General features: G+C 41.7%; 1 protein-coding gene across 1 annotated transcript; it reads right to left on the reverse strand.

Annotated features, from left to right (window-relative positions):
* Window positions 1-12718: 12718 nt before the first annotated feature.
* On the reverse strand, window positions 12719-16944 carry LRIT2 (leucine rich repeat, Ig-like and transmembrane domains 2; the record flags this gene model as incomplete). The annotated part of the gene is made up of 3 exons (XM_080694789.1): window positions 12719-13476; window positions 15773-16554; window positions 16835-16944. 3 exons carry the CDS (start codon window positions 16942-16944, stop codon window positions 12719-12721), a joined length of 1650 nt encoding a protein of 549 aa, XP_080550915.1.
* Between the last annotated feature and the right edge of the window lie 4921 nt (window positions 16945-21865).

The raw sequence follows: 21865 nt of genomic DNA on the forward strand, positions 1-21865 counted from the left end.
TCTCCATTCAGTAAAAAGCCCTCTAGAATCTCAGTGACTTCATGTGAACGGATTATCCTCACTTGTGGTTTCTTGATGTATGAGCCTGTGTTGCGAGGTGTTACTCAGATGTGCCAGTGTGCAGAGTCCTTACTAGGGCGTCTGCATCCCCAACCCAGACAGTATTAAGTGAGGGGTGGGCTCTAGCATGCCAGGAGCTCATGCTGGACAGGTGCTCTCTAGCCCATGTTTCAAGAAAGGGCTGGGATGGATCTTGTTTGCCCTCTACAGGGAATACAGCATTCTTACAACATGCATGCAATCAACCTTTTTTGTAAATGGTAAATAAAATCTATTAACCAAAAGACAAGCTGATCTTCTGCCACTGCTTACATTAGTGTTACTGTCTTGATGAAACCAGTCTTTCTGAGCCATGGCTGAGCTCAGCCTGCCTTCCGCCTCCTTCAGTGGGAGCTTCCATCCCTGCCCCCAGATTTGACTGATGAAGGCTGTGAAATTTTGCCTGAATTGCCTGCATGTATCTCATAGATACATGCATACATTTGCAAACTTGTCTACCTGATCTTAGTTCATTCTGGGCTTGGACTGGGTTTTTTTTTTTCCAGGCAGTGACATTTGAAGAGGAACAAGATCTAGGGCTAGAGATAATTGCCCCCAGTGCAGCCTGGCAGAGGCAGGAATTGAGAGGTCTGGCAAGGGCATGAAAGCTTGGAAAACAGTTTGTCTCTGGGTAGGTAGTCATGAACATCTCTGGGCTGAAAGCTCAGGTGCCCTGGGAGGGAGGTGGGCTCCTGGCCAAGTCCAAAAACTTAAAGCAAGGCAAAACTGATCATGGAACTAGCCATGAAAAGCAAAAGGGCATAGTAGCCAGCAGGCACCATACTGGGACAGAGGAGGAGGATACAGCCAAAGGGAAGGGACCAGCAAAGGTGGCCAGCACTGGGGGAGACTCTGTCAACAGGTGGGACCAGCCAAGTCCACTGCATCAGGGAATAGTGGGGTGAGGAGCTCTCTGCTCAGTCACATTGGGATAGGCCCAGACCTACAAGCTGGTATGATGTTAGGCCTCCAGGAAAAAAGCTGCGGGTGGGGGGGGCAGGAACAACATATGAGCAGGGATTCCCACTCCCGAACCAAGAATGGAGCATTTGCCTCATGGAACATTAATAGTGACTCAAGGGAATCTGTGGCTACTTTTTCTTCCCTGTGGGTGAGCTCAGACTTTTTAATAATATGAAATAATAAAATTATTTTACAGTCTGACAGCCCTGGGTCTAAATTTGGATGCTACTACTGACATGTGACTTTGGGCCAGAGACTAAGTCTTTGGGCCTCATTTTCATCAATATAGGGTGTAAAGACTTGTTGCTGCAAAGAGGACAGAGTTATTGTATATAAAGCACCTAGTGCTGGCTGTATAGCTACTGACGCCAGCTCAGTAGACAGCTGCCATTCTTAGCTTGAGAGCCAAGCATTACTGACTATGGCTCACATATGAGAACACATAGCCAAAAGGAGAAGACCCCTCAATAATGCAGCCTTGGGATGTATTGGGATGTCTCCACCCATAACTAGGTCTAGAAACCTCCTCTCTCTCTCTCTCTCTCTCTCTCTCTCTCTCTCTCTCTCTCTCTCTTTCAAAACCCAGGGGCTTTTCTACCTCTGTGCTATACTCCCAGACCTATTTTATTTTATACTTTATTTGGAAACAGGGTCTCACTAAGTTGCTGAGAACCTCACTAAGTAGCTGAGCCTGGCTTTGACCCTGTGCGATCCTCCTGTCTCAGCCTTCCAAGGGCTGGGATTACAAATGTGCCACCACGCCTGGCTGAAACCTTTTCTTTTTAACAGAAGATAGGAAACAGCAGGAAGTGGAGGTAGGCCAGGCATCTGTGACTTGTGCAGCCTGCAGCCTTCAGATGTACATTTCAAGGGAGGAAGGAATTGATGACATATCCTTAGGACAACGTTGAGAATCTGTCCTGAAACAGAGCCCAACTGGCCAAGAACTGGGGACAAGTCATCATCCCCTGCTTCTCTAAGACCTCAGAGATTCCATCTCTTTGAGGAATGGCAGCTTTTTATTTTATTTTATTTTATTTTATTTTATTTTATTTTATTGAGACAGGGTATCACTATGTTGCCCAGTCTGGTCTTGAATTCCTGGTCTTGAGAAATGTTCCTGTCTCAAGCTCTTGAGTATTTAAGACTATAGACATAGGCCAACACACCCAGAACAATGGAGGGTTTGAGAACATATAGGACCAGCACACCTGCCATGGATCTTGGTATCAGTTGGCAAGCAGTGATGCTTCTCTGACAGTGTTCAAGGTCTCTAGTCATGGGAGGTGGATAGGGATAATGGAGAAGATGCAGCGTGAGGACCAAGACAGGCAGACTGGCTCATGGACATCAGGAGATCCTATGGAGACTTAGTAATAACTAGGAGGGGAGCACCCTGGTTTCCAGAATAAGGTGGTAAAGGCTTAAACTATCATAGTATGATTAATAAAATAGAGTAGTAACTTGCTTATGTTGGGGACATCTTTGTGACATTATGAAGTTATACAGATGCTCCTCTGGCTGAATAAGGTCCAGTTACTTCTCTATCCTGAATACTTTATCTGTTCATCCCCATAGAGACCCATATTCTGAGTCTATCATCTGTGCTAGGCCCTATTCTAGGTGTTCGTTAGACAGGCTCTAAAAAGACAGAAGAAAGATAAAAAAAATTCTCGCCGGGCGTGGTGGTGCACTCTTCTAATTCCCCGCTCCTAGAAGGCGAAGACAGGAGGATAGCGCAGGCTTGAAGCCAGCCTCGCTGGCTTAAGAGACCCTGTTTCCAAATAAAATATAAAATACATCTGGGAGTGTAGCCCGGAGGTAGAAGGGTTCCATCCCCAGTACCACCAAAACAAAAATAAAAAACTTCTGTGAGTTACGCCTTGGGATCAGAGATGGCTTTATTCTGAAATCAAATAACCCTGTTCATCAATGTCTCCTGAATCAAAGACACTTGTCTTAAACTGACATGATCCAAATTCTGTATTGACAGGCTTCCCAAGAGCATTACAGGTGTATTTAAAACTATAGCACCTATGAATTAAACACAGATCCAAAGGATATTAGCATAGATCGTGGCATTATATATACAGGTGCTCCTTGACTTATAATGGGGCCCCTCCAAATTAATTCATTGTAAGTTGAAAGTATCTTAAATAAAACATTCATTTAACATACCTGATTTACTGAACATCCTAGCTTAGCAACACAGAACAGTGACAGAGATTCTTAAAGTGGATGATGTTGCCTCCCACTCCATCTCCCAGGGAGGGTGCTGGAATGAAATATAGAAACATAAAAGAGAACAAATTTGTCGGTGAATCTTATTGTTTATTCACGTGAAGACAACAGACTTCCAGGAGTGCAGTGATTAGTTGTTTTTGAAAAGTATACAGTTAGCCAAATCAGTCTGGGAACATCTGCTAGAGTTCCACCGGTTTCCCATGTGTTCATGTGGCTGGCTGGGAGCGTTGGCTCACTGCTGCTGCCCACCATCTTCCTATTTCATATTGCCAGACCAGGAAAAGATAAAAATTTAAAATTTGAATTGTGGTTTTTTTTTTTTTTTCAAAATGGCGACTGAGGGACACAGTACTCCTCAGTAGGTGAAGCAAATAAAACTTCAGATACTTAGAAAGCTGTGTCTTAATCAACAAAAAAAATACATACCAGGAACCAAAACAAATCCTGGTACCTCGGGGGAACTCTGAACTTGAAGAAGAAGAAGAACATAGACCCGGACACCGGACCAGCTGCAAACGCTGATCGGCGGCCGCGGGCTGCTTTCGCGGGCCCGCGGAGCTGCCTGCCCGATAGCCCCGATAGTCCCGCAGCAAGATAATCCGGGACTGAAAACAGCGAGCAGCTCCCACGTCAGAATTCTGTGTACCCATCAGCGACTGGATCACAACAGCATAGAGACTCCCACGAATCCTGAACCAAGGAAGACAGGTACCTGCGGGCAACGGGAAGTGTGGACCCTAGTGTGCGCTGCACTCCAACCCCCCAGCACGCCCAAGCCTCAGACCCGAGCACTCCCCTCTGCGCACCTTGTCGGCGCCCCGGTTCCCTGCTAGCAGTCATTGCCTGTCCCACTCTCTCCACTAAATTGGAGCCTACCTGGGTGGCTAGCCCCCCCCCCCCCGCCACCTTGCCAGAGACTGCCTTCAAGGCTCCGAAAGCCCTGTGTAAACCGGAAATCTCCTTGGGGCACCCCCAGTTTCTACGTCCCGCGGGAGGCAGAGGCCTTTACTGGGCACCACGCACTGGATCCTTGAGCACCTATCCTGCACTCCTGGCCCACCGCTGGGTGTTCCCACCCTCCTGCTAGCCAGAGGCTTAATTCTAAGCGAGAACGAGAACTCAGCTCAATACACCTTGGAAGAGCATACCAGCAGCAACAGACAGCTGCATCCACTCACTCCTGGGTCCAGTAAAAGCAGCACACCCAGCCTGCACCCTTGGAATAGGCAGAGCTCTGGCAGCAAGCGTGGGCACCCAGGAACCAGCACCCATTTGCCCAGGGTACATCTTGGGACCACACCGGCTAACCCAGCTGGAATTTCCAGAGACACAGGAAAATCCATCGGGCCACAATATCTGCACAGGACCTCAGGGGGAGGTTCTAATTATACCTTGGTCATGCTCCACCTGTGTCGTAGGGAAGCACAGGCTGGAGTCTAGGGTGGTGAGTGCAGAGGTACTGACCAAAGGTTAGAATTTCGCAGAACCTGTGAATTGTACAGAATCAAATAAAAGTGAAACCAGACATCCGGACACATAAACCTAAAGCAGCTAAAGGAGAGAAGGTGTCCAAACACCCAGAGTGACCTAAGAAGATAAAAAAATAGAGTACAAAGAAAACTAAGAGACATTGGATGGTATTCTGAAAGTTACTAAAGCAATCACATACGCACATATTATATAGGCCTGACCCCATATGCGTAAATAAGGAGGACTGTTTATTTTACTTTTAATGTGGATGTTTTGTTTTATATTGCTTTTACAGTGCTTTTGTTTTGGTATGGTTATTGCTGTGTTATTTTTTTTTCTTTCAACCCATACTTCTCTTACTTTCACATGTTGTTTTTTATATATATATATTGGATAGTTTGCCTTATTTTTTTATTTCACACAGCTGCTAGCTCCTTTTATTTTATTCTTGTTCTTTTGTCCTCTTTCTTCCTCTTTCCTTCCTTTATTTTCATTCTCCTCCTTTGATTGGTCTTCCTCCCTTTTTCTAGGATTACATAATAGTCTTGGTATCTTGTGTGGATTTTTTTTTCTATTCTTTTTTTTGTGTCTGTCTGCTCCTTCTATCACCCCTATTTACAAACCTTCCCACACTAACCCTACATACTTTTCCCCCCAAAAACTTTTCCACATAATATACCTCCTGGTCTAATACTCTAAGTATCTCTTACATTCATAATTACTCCACGAACGACAAGAGTCCTAGTAGTTAACTCTCTCTCATTCCTAGCAAGATTTCACCTTACGATACTCAAAGTCTTTCTCAACCTAAACATATCCTCTACCTAATCTGACTCCTCTACTAATCACCCCAGCTCCTCCCACATCACCCACCCTCAACACTGGAAAGGCTCTGCTGACTAACTGATACCCCAACTCCTAATATTAAGATTTGACTAAGCATAATACTCAAGAACGATGGGTAGAAACCAGAAAAACAGGACAGAGAATGCTACAAATATGAGAACCAGGAATTACGAAGAGACAGCAGAAATCACGAATACTGACCTACTAGAAATGCAAGAAGGGGAGTTCAGAATCTTGTTGTTCAATATGATGAAAGGATTCAAAACAAGTATAGAGGAGGTTAAAGGTGAATTAGAAACACTAAAAAAGAATCAGAAAGAGGTCTGGAATGAAATGAAAGAGGCAATAAGTGAAATGAAGACAGCAATTGAAAGAAACTCTGGAAGATTAGATGAAATGGAAAACAGAATATCAATATTAGAAGACAGTACATCCCAAACCGAAAACACAGTCAGCGATATACAGAAATCTTTATAGCAACAAAACCTAAACATCCAGCAATTATGGGATAATATGAAGCGCCCTAATCTACGGATAATAGGCATTGAGGAAGGGATAGAGGTACAGACCAAGGGCATCTGTAATATCTTCAAGGAAATAATCTCAGAGAATTTTCCAAATTTGGAAAGAGACTTCGATCTTCAAGTCCAGGAGGCATACAGAACTCCACTGAGACAGGACCAAAGAAAGACCACTCCACGCCACATAATAACCAAAATGACCAATATAGAGGCCAAGGAAGGAATCTTAAAAGCAGCGAGAACAAAAGGACGGGTGACATATAGAGGCAAAACAATAAGAATCACCCCAGACTATACAACCCAGGTCTTGAATGCTAGGAGAGACTGGTATGACGTGATTCAGACCCTGGAAGAAAATAACTTCCAACCAAGGCTCATCTACCCAGCAAAACTACTATTCAAGATCAATGGTGAATCCAAAGTCTTTCACGATAAACAGAATCTCAAAAAATTCATGAATTCAAAGCCAACACTAGAGAAAATTCTTAAAGAAATAAACCATAAGGAAGAAAAAAGAAGCAGACTTCAGAATCAGAGAAGAGAGGAAGTTAATAAGTGGGCCACTTAAGTAAAGAAGAAAGATCACACCACCCAAGAGTAGACAGAACACAAAATGGCAGAAAACAAAAATCATATATCAATAATATCTCTTAATGTCAAAGGACTTAACTCACCAATCAAAAGACATAGATTGGCAATGTGGATTAGGAAACATAATCCAAATATATGCTGTCTGCAAGAAACACACCTCACAGCCAAAGACATTCACAGGCTGAACGTGAAAGGATGGAAAAAGATATACCATGCCACCAGTGACCAAAAAAGAGCAGGGGTAGCAACCCTAATATCCAACAAAACAGACTTTAAACTAAAACACATCAAAAGAGACAAATCAGGGCACCTCCTTTTACTAAAAGGAACACTATACCAAGAAGATATAATGATAGTAAATATTTATGCCCCAAATATGGGTGCAACCACATTTGTAAAACAAACCCTTCTGGACATAAGATCCCAAGTAGACCCAAATACAATAATTCTGGGAGACTTTAATACGCCTCTCACACCACTGGATCGATCTTCAAGGCAAAAGATGAGTAAAGACGTTTTAGAACTAAGGGAAACCATAAACCAAATGGACCTAATAGACATTTTCAGAGTATTTCAACCAGGAACTACAGAATACACTTTCTTCTCAGCAGCCCATGGAACCTTCTCCAAAATTGATCACATCCTGGGACACAAAGAAAATACCAGCAAATTCAAAAAATGTAATATAATTCCTTGCATCTTTTCAGACCACAACGGAATAAAAGTAGAAATCAACAACAGGAAACTCGAAAGAAAGTATTCAAATTCATGGAGAATGAATGATACACTATTGAATGATGAATGGGTAAGAGCAGAAATTAGGGAAGAAATAAAGAAATTTATGGAAACAAACGAAAACAGAGACACAACCTACCAAAACCTATGGGACACCATGAAGGCAGTACTAAGAGGAAAGTTTATTGCATTGAGTGCCCACATAAAAAGGACGGAGAACCACCAAGTAAAGAACCTAATGACACAGCTCAAGGATCTAGAAATTCTGCAACAGTCTATTCCCAAAGCCAGCAGAAGGCAAGAAATCATCAAAATTAGAGCAGAAATAAATGAAATAGAGAACAAAAAAACAATTCAAAGAATCAATAAAACAAAAAGTTGGTTCTTTGAAAAGATTAATAGAATTGATAAACCCCTGGCCAACCTAACCAAAAGAAAAAGAGAATCAACTCAAATTATCAAAATTAGAAATGAAAAAGGAGATATCACCACAGATAGTGAAGAAATTCAAAATATTATCAGAAACTACTTTAAAAATTTATACTCCAATAGACTTGAAAACCTGGAAGAAATTGATAGATTTCTAAGCACAGTTAACCTTCCTACACTTAGCCAAGAGGACATAGCAAGCCTAAACCAACCAATAACAACCAAAGAAATAGAAATGGCAATAAAAATTCTTCCACCAAAGAAAAGCCCAGGCCCAGATGGGTTCCCAGCTGAATTCTACAAAACCTTCAGTGAACAACTAATACCAATACTGCATAACATGTTCCGGGAAATTGAAAGAGATGGAACTCTTCCAAATTCCTTCTATGAGGCCAGTATCACATTAATCCCCAAACCAAATAAAGATACCTCAAGAAAGGAAAACTACAGACCAATATCCTTAATGAACATAGATGCAAAAATTCTAAACAAAATACTAGCTATACGCATTCAAAACTATATCAAGAAAATAATACATCATGACCAAGTCGGTTTCATCCCAGAAAAACAAGGCTGGTTCAACATACGCAAATCAATACATGTTATTCACCACATAAATAGAACCAAGAACAAAAACCACATCATCATAGCAATAGATGCTGAAAAAGCATTCGACAAAATCCAACACCCATTTATGTTAAAAATACTGCAAAAAATTGGGATAGAAGGAAAGTACTTCAACATCATTAAGGCAATATACTGCAAACCCAAAGCCAACATTATATTGAATGGGGAAAAACTGCAAGAATTTCCGCTACAGTCAGGAACAAGACAAGGATGCCCACTATCACCACTCCTTTTCAATATAGTCCTTGAGACTCTTGCTGCAGCAATCAGACAAGAGAAGGAAATCAAAGGAATTCACATAGGAAGAGAGGAATTAAAATTATCCTTATTCGCAGATGACATGATCCTTTATCTGGAAGACCCAAAGAACTCAACCAAAAGACTTCTGGACCTGATTGACAAATTCAGCAAAGTCGCAGGTTACAAAATCAACCTAAAGAAATCAGTGGCTTTTCTTTATGCCAACAACGAATCCACAATGAAAGAAATAAAAACAACAATTCCATTCACTATAACCTCAAAACCAATAAAATACCTAGGAATAAACCTAACCCAAGATGTAAAAGACCTCTACAACAAAAACTATAAAACATTAAAGAAAGAAATTGAAGAAGACCTTGGAAGATGGAAAGATCTCCCGTGCTCATGGATAGGCAGAATAAATATCATCAAAATGGCCATTCTGCCAAAACTGATCTATAGGTTCAATGCAATTCCCATTAAAATACCAGTGACATTCTTCAGAGACCTAGAAAAATCAATCATGAATTTCATATGGAGAAAGAAAAGACCTAGAATAGCCAAAGCAATTCTCAATAACAAGAAACACGCAGGAGGCATTACAATCCCAGACTTCAAACTATACTATAGAGCAATAGTAGTAAAAACAGCATGGTACTGGCACAAAAACAGATATACTGACCAGTGGATTAGAATAGAAGATACAGAAACAAACCCACACATCTTTAGTCAATTAATCTTTGACAAAGGGGCCAAACACATACGCTGGAGAAAAGACAGCCTTTTCAACAAGTGGTGCTGGGAGAACTGGCTAACCATTTGTAAAAAGATGAATCTAAACCCCTATATCTCACCAAACACAGGAATCAACTCAAGATGGATCAAAGACTTAGAAATTAGACCTGAGACTGTGAAGCTAGTAGAGGAAAGCATAGGTTCAACACTACAACATATTGGCACAGGCAGTAACTTTCTCAACAAAACCTCCAAAGCTCAGGAAATTAAAGCAAGAATAAACAAGTGGGATAACATCAAACTAAAAAGTTTCTTCTCATCAAAGGAAACTATCAATAACCTAAAGAGGAAGCCTACAGAATGGGAAAGGATCTTTACCAGCCACCATTCTGATAGGGGGCTAATATCCAGAGTATACAAAGAGCTCAAAAGACTCTACACTAGCAAAACAAACAACCCAATCAAGAAATGGGCAAATGAACTAAATAGACACTTCACAAAAGAAGAGATACAAAGGGCTAATAGATACATGAAAAGATGTTCTTCATCACTGGCCATCAGGGAGATGCAAATCAAAACTACACTGAGATTCCATCTCACCCCAGTCAGAGTAGCAAGCATAAAGAAATCAAATAACAACAAATGCTGGCGAGGATGTGGGGAAAGAGGAACTCTTTTACACTGTTGGTGGGAATGCAAACTAGTTCAACCACTATGGAGATCTGTGTGGAGATTCCTAAGAAAGGTGGGAATAGATCCACCATATGATCCAGCTATACCACTCCTGGGTATCTTTCCAAAGGAGTTGAATTCAGAGAACTACAGCAACATATGCATACCTATGTTCATAGCAGCACAATTTGTAATAGCCAAAATATGGAACCAACCCAGATCACCATCAACAGATGAATGGATAGCAAAACTATGGGAAATACACACAATGGAATTCTATTCAGCCATAAAGAAGAACAAAATTATATCATTTGAAAGAAGATGGAAAGCCCTGGAGAACATTATGTTAAGTGAGATCAGCCAAGCACAGAAGAAGAAGATACATATGTTTCCTCTAATATGCCCAAACTAGGAAACACAAAGAATACCAGAGGGACTCCAGATATTGAAGGGGAAATACTAGCTAAGTTTGGATGGTAAGATAGGAGAGGAGGAAGGCCGGTCTCGATTAATAAGGGTCTACACTTGAACATGTGTAAAATTATGAATAAGACATGGTTAACCTGGACAACCATTGGTGTGTGTGGGGGGGGAAATGTGGGCGGGGGGGAGGGCACCAAATATAGTGTAAATGTATACTATTTATGTTCAATAAAAAAATTGTTATATATAAAAAAAATAAATAAAAATAAAAAGATGAATGCACCAATAAAAAAATTAAAAAAAAAATTTGAATTGTGGTTTTTACTGAATGCATCTCATTGTTGCATTGTCATAAAGTTGAAAAATTTTAAGTCACACCTTCACGAGTTCAGGACCATCTCTCATGTGACTCTTCTTAAGATTTTTCAAGAGACAACACAGGATTCATAGAAGGTATCAAATTTCCACATTCTCAGAATTTCTAAACCCAATTTTCTTTCCCTAAACTTCCATGTTCACAGGAATAGCTGAACACAGCCTTGCACACCAAGACACTCTTGACCCACTGTCAGCCTCACTCCATTGTTGTGCCCCTTTCCTTCTCCTTCCCACTCTGTCTGTGTCTACCACCAAGCTCCCTTCTCTGAGATAAAGGTCAGAACATCCATTCCCACATACATGGTAGGAACAGGCTACTTCCTGATAACTGCACCATGATGACCCTAAGCAGACCATCCTTGATCTTATGGAAGGAAACTGGAAGGTGTGATATTAGGCAAACCATAGAAGTTTGCAGGCTTAAGTTTTTTCACCTATTAAAGGGCTTATAGCTGGGCGTGGTGGCATATGCTTGTAATCCCTGCTCTTGGGAGGCTGAGACAGGAGGTTCGTACAGGTTCGAAGCCAGCTTCAGCTAATTAGTGAGGCTCTCGGCAACTTAGTGAGACCCGTTTCCAAATAAAATATGAAATAGGTCTGGGAGGATAGTTTGGAAGTAGAAATCCTCTGGGTTCCACATATATACATAACCAAAAAATAGCATTAATTTTTAAACACTTTGTATAATTAATAAGCAATTTTAAGCCAAGTGTGATGGTGCACACCTGTGATTCCAGTACTTGGGAGGTTGAGACAAGAGAGTTGTAGGTTCAAGACCATCTTTAGCAACTTAGTAAAACTCTCAGGAATCTGGCAAGACCATGTTTCAAAACAAAAAGGCCAGGAGTGTGCTTGGAGGTAGAATACCCCTGGGTTCAATCCTCAGTACTACAAAGAAAGAAAGAAAGAAAGAAAGAAAGAAAGAAAGAAAGAAAGAAAGAAAGAAAGAAAGAAAGAAAGAAAGAAAGAAGAAAGAAAGAAGAAAGAAAGAAAGAAAGAAAGAAAGAAGAAAGAAAGAAAGAAAGAAAGAAAGGCTTCGAACCTTTGCGATCCTCCTGTCTCAACCTCCCAAGCGCAGGGATTACAAGTGTGCGCCACCACGCCCAGCTGGAGATCTGGTTTTAGGGGTTGGATTTTCCCAATATTATACCTCTGGTAGGTGGTAAGGCAGCTCTCAAAAGAGGACTTATCCCATTATTTCCTCAAATAGGGTCAGAGACTGACTTTCCTTACTATGTCCACTGTGCACATTCTATATCAGGATTTGTAGATAATAAGTGTTGGTTAAAATTTAAAAGAAAAGCCGGGAGTGGTGGCGCACACTTGTAATCACAGTGCTTGGGAGGCTGAGACAGGAGGATCGTGCAGGTTCAAAGCAAGCCTCAGCTACTTAGTGAGGCTCTCAGCAACTTAGTGAGACCCTGTTTCCAAATAAAATATAAAATAGGTCTGCGAGTATAGCCCAGAGGTAGAAAGCCTCTGGGTTCCACCCCCAGTACCACCAAAAAGAAAAAATTGCTGGGCTTGGTGGCGCACGCTTGTAATCCTCACACTTCTGAGGTGGAGACAGGAGGATCGCACAGGTTTGAAGCCAGCCTCTCTGGCTTAAGAGACCCTGTTTCCAAATAAAAATATAAAATAGGTCTGGGAGTATAGCCTGGAGGTAGAAGGGTTTCCAAGAACCCCAGTACAACAACAAAAAAATTTTTTTCCCTCCCACCATTTCCTCTGCACAGCCCGTGATGTCAGTTAGTATCTTCCTCTTCTTTCTCCTCATCCCCCTCCATGTCTCTGGGCCCCTTGCCATCTTCACAGACAGCCAGATGATCCCTAAAGGAGCTGTCCTGGCACTGGGGCACTGGGCGGGGACACCTGGGGGCACTCCTGTGGAGAGGACAGCAGTGCAGGTCACACTCACTACAGTTGCAGGGGCCCTGAGCTGCCCAGACATAAGCTGCCACAGGAACAGCCAGCAGCACTGCACACAGGACCACTGTGATGTGCAGGAGGCGCTCGCGACCCTCCAGCCTACTGCCATCTCTGCCTGTCACAAAGACCACACACTGACCCTGGTGTGGGGGCTGGCTCTCCAGGCTGAGACATGCCTCATATTTTGTGCCAGGAAGGAGGTTCTCCACAGCATACATGTTGATTCCAGGGCCAATGTGGACCACTTCTTTCCTCAGTACTTCATCCGAGGCAATGTAGAGGGTAAACCACTCTTCTTCAGGCACATGGGCCACCGCAAGCCACTCCAGCAAAACCCCACGCACTGTCTGCCTGACCACTCGCAAGTCAATGTAGGTATTACCCTCGGAAGAGATGGACAGAGAAGGGGATGCAGGCAAGACTTGGGCAGGCTGGACATTGAGGGAGATGATAAGGGTGCTCCTGCCGATGGAGTTGACGGCCACACAGGTATAATTACCACTGTCCACCAGATGAGCAGAGGGAATGACCAGCTGGGAAAGAGCAGTGTCTTCTGCCATGGAAGAAGTCAACACTGGATGGAGAATGGAGAAAAAAATGGCTGCAAGTTTCTCTGATGGATGGCTAGAAAGTTCCAGCAATGAGATTTTTTGTTCACCTTCTAAAAACCCTATAAGTTTAGAACCTTATTTTTACATATAGAATGATGGGTAAATCATTAAACTTTCCAAGCAATCCACCAACTTGCCTACATTAGGAATTGTTCAGAAGCAGCAATTGATCTGGACCCCAGATCTTTTATCTATAGAATATCACACTCAACATCATTAGATGCTCCCACCAAACACCTCAGTCTTGCTGAGCTTAATGGCTTTCAAGAGATTTCTCCTCAGCGTGTGATTGAGCTCTGCTTGTGAGCTCCAAGAAATTTTTTTTTTTTTTTTTTTTTTTTTTTTTTTTTTTTTTACCTTCCCAGATGTGCAGTGCCTCGGAGCCTGGAGACAAAGCCTGACTGCCTATCTCTTATTAAGTATGTTGTCTTGGGCAAGATGATTAAATTTTCTTGTCCTCAACTTCCTTTTCAATACAGTGGGATGATAATAGCATTTAGCCCACAAGTTGGAGTGTTTAATAAGTCTCAGCTGTTATTTTTCCTGAGAGACTAGATATAACACAGTTACAAGAGTGGGTATAGAGCATCATGACCATCAATCTCTGGGTCATTTTCTAGTTTTTAATACTACTATAATGATAAATTTCTTCTCCATTGACATTTAACCCCCAGTAACAGGGTATGATAAAACTGATTCTCCTGGGAAAAGTGAAAAAATCAGTTAATTTGGTTAGTTTTTTTTTAAAGCATCTGGAGGTTTATTACCATGTATGACAAATGGCTAGATGGCTAACTACATTCCCCAAGCTTTGCCCTGATATTTCAAATTGTCTTTTAGAGAAAGAAAAAAATGTGCAAATATCCTTATATTCACAATATACTCCTGAGGAGGCCATGCCTGGCTCTATGACATGCCCAACTTTACAGGGATGCCAGCTGAGGTGTGAGAACACAGCACAGAGGTCCAAGTAGGAGAGGCTGGAATCCCAATGCTGGGGTCATTGGAGATCACTGCCTCTCCTGGGACCCCTGTATTATAATTCTAAGCTTCCTATTCTTACAAGATAGTAAGTATTAACTGGGGGTAGGGAGATGAAGGAGTAAGAAACACTTTCTAAAATATATATCCTCACCCCTGAATTTAATGAATTCAAAGTTCCAGAGTGTAAGGCTTGGAAATCTCATTTCAAATAAGCATCCCAAGTGATTCTGTTCAGCTGAGTTTAGGAGATAAGCAATAGATGTTCTCAGGAATCAGTCCTATTGGAAATTTCTAGAATTCTAAAATTCACAATAGAGTGTCTTTCATATAGAAGACTCTTAAAGAATATATTGTTTGTATATAATTCTATAACATTTATACAATATCTTAAATCAACTTTATTATTCATATTTATTTTAAAAAATTTTAGCCAGGTGTGATCGCACACTTATAATCCTAGCTTTTAGGAGACTAAGATAGAAGGATCGCAGTTTGTGGACAGCCTCAGCTACTTAGTGAGGTCCTGTTTCAAAATAAAGAATAAGCTGGGCATGGTGGCCCACACTTTTAATCCCCGTGCTTGGGAGGCTGAAACGGGAGGATCACACAGGTTCAAAGCAAGCCTCAGCTACTTAGCGAGGCTCTCAGCAACTTAGTGAGATCCTGTTTCCAAATAAGTATAAATTATGTCTGGGAGTATAGCCCAAAGGGAGAAATCCCCTGGGTTCCACCCCCAGTACCACCAAAAAAAAATTTTTGTTCCAACTCTTACTCAACTTTATTCAACATTAATATTTGTACTTAAATATGCATGTATATATGTTCTAGGAAGAGCTATATGCAACCATTTAAAATGGGAGTAGCTAGTGATATTGAAAGAGTGTGGTCTTCTAAAGATAAAAGAATCAGGGTCCAGGCCAATTGTTGCTTCTGAACAACTCTCACTGTAGGTAAGTTGGTGGATTGCTTGGAAAACTTATTAATTGGGGGCTGTGGCTGTGGTTCAGTGTTACAGGGTTTGCCTAACATTCACAAGGCCTTGGTTCTCATCTTTAGCACCACAAGAATGATAAAAATATAAAAATAATACCAGTAGTGGAAAACTACCTTGGAATCTTTGCTATTCTGGTCAATATAAACCTGGTTTATTTCAACCTTCCCTGTGCCTGTCATTCATGACTGAATTAATTTAGAGCCTCATCTATGAGGTAGGATTGCTACAGATCTCTCCATTCCTCCCCACCCAGATACCCTGTTAGGGTACATATGGCTTACCATCAAATTCTCTCCACATGTGCAGGGAATAAGTCCATATAATGGTAGGTGAGGGTCTGGCCTGGGCCAAGCATCTCAGGGTCACATTCTGTCCTATCTGGATGGTGACATTGGTAGTGGGGGTTGAGACCTGTGGCTTCATGCAAACACTGAGTTCAGTTTTATGGAAAAGTTGCCCTGCCTTGGAGAGAGGACCTTGGCATATCAAGTAGGGATTAACCAGGATGACTGGGAGGCTTGTGGACCTGACAAACTGGACAAGTCCCCTTAGACGGCAGTCACATACCCAAGGATTATTGTGCAGGGCCAGTACCATGTTGGAGAGCATCTTGGCCCCACAACCAGGCTGCTGATGTTTCTGGTAGTTTGGCCAGTTCAGGAAGACACTCTTGGATACAACAGTAAGCCTATTGGAGGATAGGTCAAGGTAGGTCAGGTTAGCCAGGAACTGAAGAGCCAGCTCTGGAAGGACATCAATCTTGTTGTGTTTGAGATCCAAGACTTGTAGGAGTGGAGTGTCACGGAACGCTGTCCATGGCACTGAACGAAGTTTGTTCCCCTCCAATCTCAGCTCTTTCAGTTCTGGCAGATGCTCCAGGGCTCCTAGGTGGATCACGGTAACATTGTTAAAATTCAGCCAAAGGTATTCCAAGGTACTCATGTTGGCGAAAGACCCTCGGGGAAGTTCCAACAAAGGTGCATTTTCAATTCTCACTAGCTTCAGCTCCTCAGGAAGGTTCCCTGGAATCTTGCCCAAAGAGAGAGACATGCACTGCAGAGTCCTGTACAAGAAACCAGAAAAGCTTTAAGATGAACATTAGGGAACTTGGAAGTGGTATCGAGTGGAACCTGCTATTAGACATGTAAAATAGGTGCAAATACGTTATTCACTTGAAGAACTAAAAGAGACTTATTTTGTTAATAAAAAATGCTCCATTCACCAAATCAACTAAGATGAGTGTCATAGATTTTGTTAATTTCCTGCCAATTCTAGGCATGTGTCCAATCCATATCATCCCCAGTGAAATCCCATCCCCTATCACCCTTGTCAGCATAGCACACCTGCCAAAACTCTCCTCTGAGCAGGTACATCCTGGCAGACAGAAAGGCTGAGCTGCACAAATATCTAGAAATACCAGTACTAGCAACAAATAGTGAAAAACCAAAGCCATATTTCTCTGCGAGAAACAGGCTTGTGTGTTTTGAATAAGCATAGTCCCAGCTTCCGAGTGGCCAATCCTATTATTGGTAATCCATGGTGATGTAGGTCAGCACAGTAGCAGCAAAGCCCCTGGATGCTCTGAGGTTTGTTATGGCTCAGATCATAGGCTCAGGCAGAACCCACACAAAGGGATATGTGTCTTTTAACTAACACTAGAAATTTCACCCTTTTTATGGTTCTTGAGTCTGAAAGCAAACTCTAAGTCAGATCCAGTTCCATCCTGGTCCTGCTGTCCTTTAGCCTCTTACAAGAATGTCTGGTAAATAAGTGGGTAATGCTACTCTGGGGACTATGGTTCAGGAGATTTGGACAGGATCATTCTAATATTTCAGTATTCACAGTTGGCCCCTGAAACCCAGAATTTCTAACCATATTCTCAAAGAGAAAGCAGATGACAAGTAACAAAACAATTCTGTCATTTGTCAGGTCATGCTGTCATTCGCTTTCTCCCTGATGCCTTGGACTGTATAGACAGTCATGCTCTCCATCACAGCAGACAGCTGCATCTGCAGCTTAAATACCAGTCAGAGAAACATCACCACAGTGTGGCGATATTGTTTTTTTGGTTTTGGTTTTGGTTTTGGTTTTGGTTTGAGACAGGATCTCCCTATGAAGCCTAGATTGGCCTTGAATTTGTGATCCTCCTGCCTCAGCCTCCCAAATAGATAAAAGGACAACCATGCACCACCACACCTGGAAAGATGGTATTTTCTCATAAAGCAAAAGTTTTATTTTTCTTTTTCCTGAATGCTGTGTATTTCACATCTTAAAAATGAAAGACCTACATTTATAATAAGATATATGTGATTTTGAATACCACTCTTTGTTCATTCAATACATTATTATTATTATGCTCTCAGCCACATGCTTTCTAGGTGCAAAGAGCACAGTGGCAGGGGAAATTATTACAGACCCTGCCCCATGCAGTCTGCCCTCTTGCTTAGGCTTCTGAGTCTTGAGATTTTGGGTATGTCATTTAACCTCAGTGAGTCTCAGTTTCTCCTCTGAAGATTAAGAATCTTAATAAATATCTCAGTGTTTCTAGGAAATTTTGAGATCACATAAAATAAAGCATCTAGCTTTCATTAGGTATTTAATTGTTCACCTCCAAGAACAGTAAACAGACTCAGACTCTCAAGAAACAGAAATACTTGTTTCCCTGATAACTGGGACACCAAAGGATGTATACTGAAATTCCATGGGTTCCTGTAAGACTCATGATATACATTATACCCCACAAAAGCCTCAGTGAAAAAAATCCGCTTAGTAGCTAACAAGTGAGAAGGAAATGGGTCATCATCTAAGCCGATTACACTGCAGGCTCTCCACTCATGCCAGATATATTTGCTGGAGTTCCAAGAACAGTCTAACTGTCTAATCCAGATAGATCTCTGGAGTTCCCCTTAAAGTGAAAATTCAAAACAAGCAGTGGGATATGGGCATGATGTTTGAGATGGGCATGGAGATATACTGCCCAGATCTCCTTGCAAGAGATGAGCTGATTCCAAGATGCAAAGGAATGCTGTGTGAGGTCAAACCTGCAATGCAACCCACATCCAGTGCAGAGGGCAGTGAGCCTGGCCACTATGGTCTCATGGGGACAATTCTGCTATGCAATTCTCACCCCAAAGTCCTCTGCCCAGTTTCTCAAGGCTTCATTAAACTTGCTTTATGTAGGAAATATGTGATTCAGTTTACAGAAATACAAAACCACTAGTGTATCCCTTTCTTTCCTCCTACCCCAGAACATAAAAGCTGAAAGAATTTTCCTCCCCTGCAATGTCTTCTCTGTCCACTTTATACTAACCTTTTTCAAGTGACTCCAACTCTACCCAAGTTTTCAGAAGTTTGCTGGCAGCTCATAGAGAACCAACACCCACTGTCATGCTATGTCTGGAATCATCAAGGTCACATCTCCTCCCCGTTCCTCTCCAGAACTTCATCCTCAGGTTTCCTTATTAGTCCAGGGAGTGGCTATGTTGGGAGTTCAGCAGGGGACTTGGATAATTAAAGCTAGCCCGGGCCATGCCATTTATCTTAAATAACTTATAGCTAAGTGTAATCCCTCAACTCGAGTCCCTACCAACTCCATCTGCCATCCTGCAGGATGTCTTTAAGAACTTGGCTCTTAAAGAGTTCTTAGCAGAGACACAATCATTGGAGAGGACTTACTCTGTGTTTATGAAATAGTTAGATATAAATGGCTACTGGGAGGCAGCCCCCTTGCTTGTCTTAATAGAATCTAAATAAGAGATTATACTATCTGTTTAGCTATTTCCTCAATATTAGAAAATCTTTTGCTGGGCGCAGTGGTGCGTGCTTGTAATCCCATCACTTGGGAGGCTGAGACAGCCGAGGATTGCAAAGGTTTGAAGCCAGCCTCACTACTTAGTGAGGCTCTCAGCAACTTAGTGAGACCCTGTCTCTAAATAAAATATAAAATAGGCCTGGGTGTGTAGCTTAGAGGTAGAAAGCCCCATGGGTTCCATCCCCAATACCACACACACACACAAAAAAAAAAATAGAAAATCTTTTGGGTATATGTATGGTACTAGGGATTGAGCCAAGGGGTGTTCTGCTTCTGAGATACTCCGAACCTATTTTATTTTTTATTTTATTATTTTATTTTTACTTTGAAGCAAGGTCTCACTACATTACCACATAATAACCTCAAACCTATGATCCTCCTGCCTCAGCCCCCAAGTACTGGGATTACAGGTGTGGGCTATTGAAACCATCTATTAGCAAAACTTTCAGATTGTCCAGACAGAGACAATCAGGAAGCAGGCATGTTGTCCTCTCCTTCTCTCAAACTGGAGCTCTTTCTCGGCCCCTCCATCTGTTACAAAACAGAAACAATGTGGTTCTGTGGACCACCAAGCACAGTGGTGTGTCTGTAGTAGATACCCAGAAGGCCACATTCTGATTAATGAGATGTTAGAGAAAATAATGTTCAAGACTTCCCTACATGATTTTCCAGTTTCTCTTTTTCCCTGTGGGGACAAACATTGATATTCCAGATGGTGGTGCCTTCATTGAACGGAGTCCTTGAGTGAAACAGAGCCCGTGCCCCCCTCCATCCACATTCCCACTCACTCAGTCAACTCTGGAAGAGCAGGAACACGTTATTATGTGTTAAGCTGATGAAATGTGTGAATTTTCACTACTGAATAAGTCTAACCTATCCTGCCTACAATGCCCTTGCAACTAAATAAAATAAGTTCAAGTACTTATAAATTGATGTTTGTCTCTGCTACATTATAAGGTAGCTAAAACCAAAAATTTCAACTCTAATCTTCTGGACAGTGCTCACTGAGCTCCTTCTTCTTTTATTTTGTTTTGTTGGTGGTGGTGTTTATGGTTTTGTTGTTGTTCTGGGGATTGAATCCAGGGACATTCTACCTCCAGTTTTATTTTGAACAGCAACTAAGTTGCTGAGTCTATCCTTGAACCTACCATCCTCCTGTCTCAACCTTCCAAGTACTAGGATTACAGACATGTGCCACTGTGCCTGGCTGAGAGCCTAGTTTCAATAACACACATTCACTTTCCAGAAGACAATTTTTGTTCTTGGCTTTTCTGTACTCTGCAACTTAGGCAACTACAGATAAGTGGCATTGTGGAAGAGAAATATGACCCTGTTGTTTTCAGGGGGAAGAAAACAAGAGGAAGCTATGATTCCAAACAACCTCCAAACTAGGTTTTCAAGGGCAGCACACTGTGGGATCACTGTAGTCCAGGCTGGTCTTCAGAACTGGAAGACCAGAAATTCTTTTTTCCCGAACACTTAAAGGTCATTCAATTTTCAGGGTCTAATTCATACTAACCAGACTCATATGCCAAGATAATTATATAAACCAGACACCATTTATTCTTTGTCATGTAAATTTGTGGTTGTTGTTGCTTAGTGACTTATTCACAAGCAAGTTTCAGAATGAGTCTTCCCTTCAGGAGAAAACAGAATACATTAAAAAAAGTTGACAGGTAAGCATTGGAAGTGCTGGGATAACCAACCAGACCATGAAGTTGGCCCTAATGCATCACTGGGTAGTATAAACTTTTTCTCTACTTTAGATATACTAACAAATTCTTGCTTTCAAGATCCTGACTTTTTTCTTCAAACAAAGCTCAGCAAAACTGGCTGGATGTTAGTTGTCTTTGAGTCAATAATTGTTCAATCTTCATTGACTCAGAGAATTCTTCAATCTGTTTCAATTGACTCAGATAGCATCATGATCATTTCAACAGGTGACTACTCTCCTTTGTTCCCTTTATATTTATTATAATTTGGGGTGTTGCTGTCACCCTTATTTATCAAACAATTAGAAATGAGCCTCAAGTCTCCAAAGACATAGCAGAAATGCCTATACAAATCTAGGTGTGGGCCAAATCTGGCGAGTCACTCCTTCTTTCTTTCTTTCTTTCTTTCCTTCTTTCTTTCTTTTTTTCTTCCCTTCTTTCTTCTTCCTTTCCTTTTTTTTGTGGTACTGGGGATGGAACCCAGGGGCATTCTACCTCCAAGTTATACTCCCAGCCCTATTTTTTATTCTTTATTTTTAAGCAGGGTCTCACTGAGTTTCAAAGAGCCTTGCTAAGTAGCTGACGCTGTCTGCAAATTGCAATCCTCCACTCTCAGCCTCCCGGATGCTGAGATTATGAGCATATGCCACCTCCCCTGGATTATTCACTTTTTCTTTAAATAAAATTTTATTGTGACACATCAATACCCATTCATTGACATACTGTCTGTTTCTGCTTTTGCATTCCATCAACAAGTTGAGTAGCAGCAATAGTCTTAAAAATATTGGCTATCTGGTTTTCTTTACAGAAAAGGTGTGTTGATCCCTAATATAGAGAGTGTCTTTGTCACT

This window comes from Muscardinus avellanarius (genome assembly GCF_963383645.1).
Source record: "Muscardinus avellanarius genome assembly, chromosome: 4".
NCBI lineage: Eukaryota > Metazoa > Chordata > Mammalia > Rodentia > Gliridae > Muscardinus > Muscardinus avellanarius.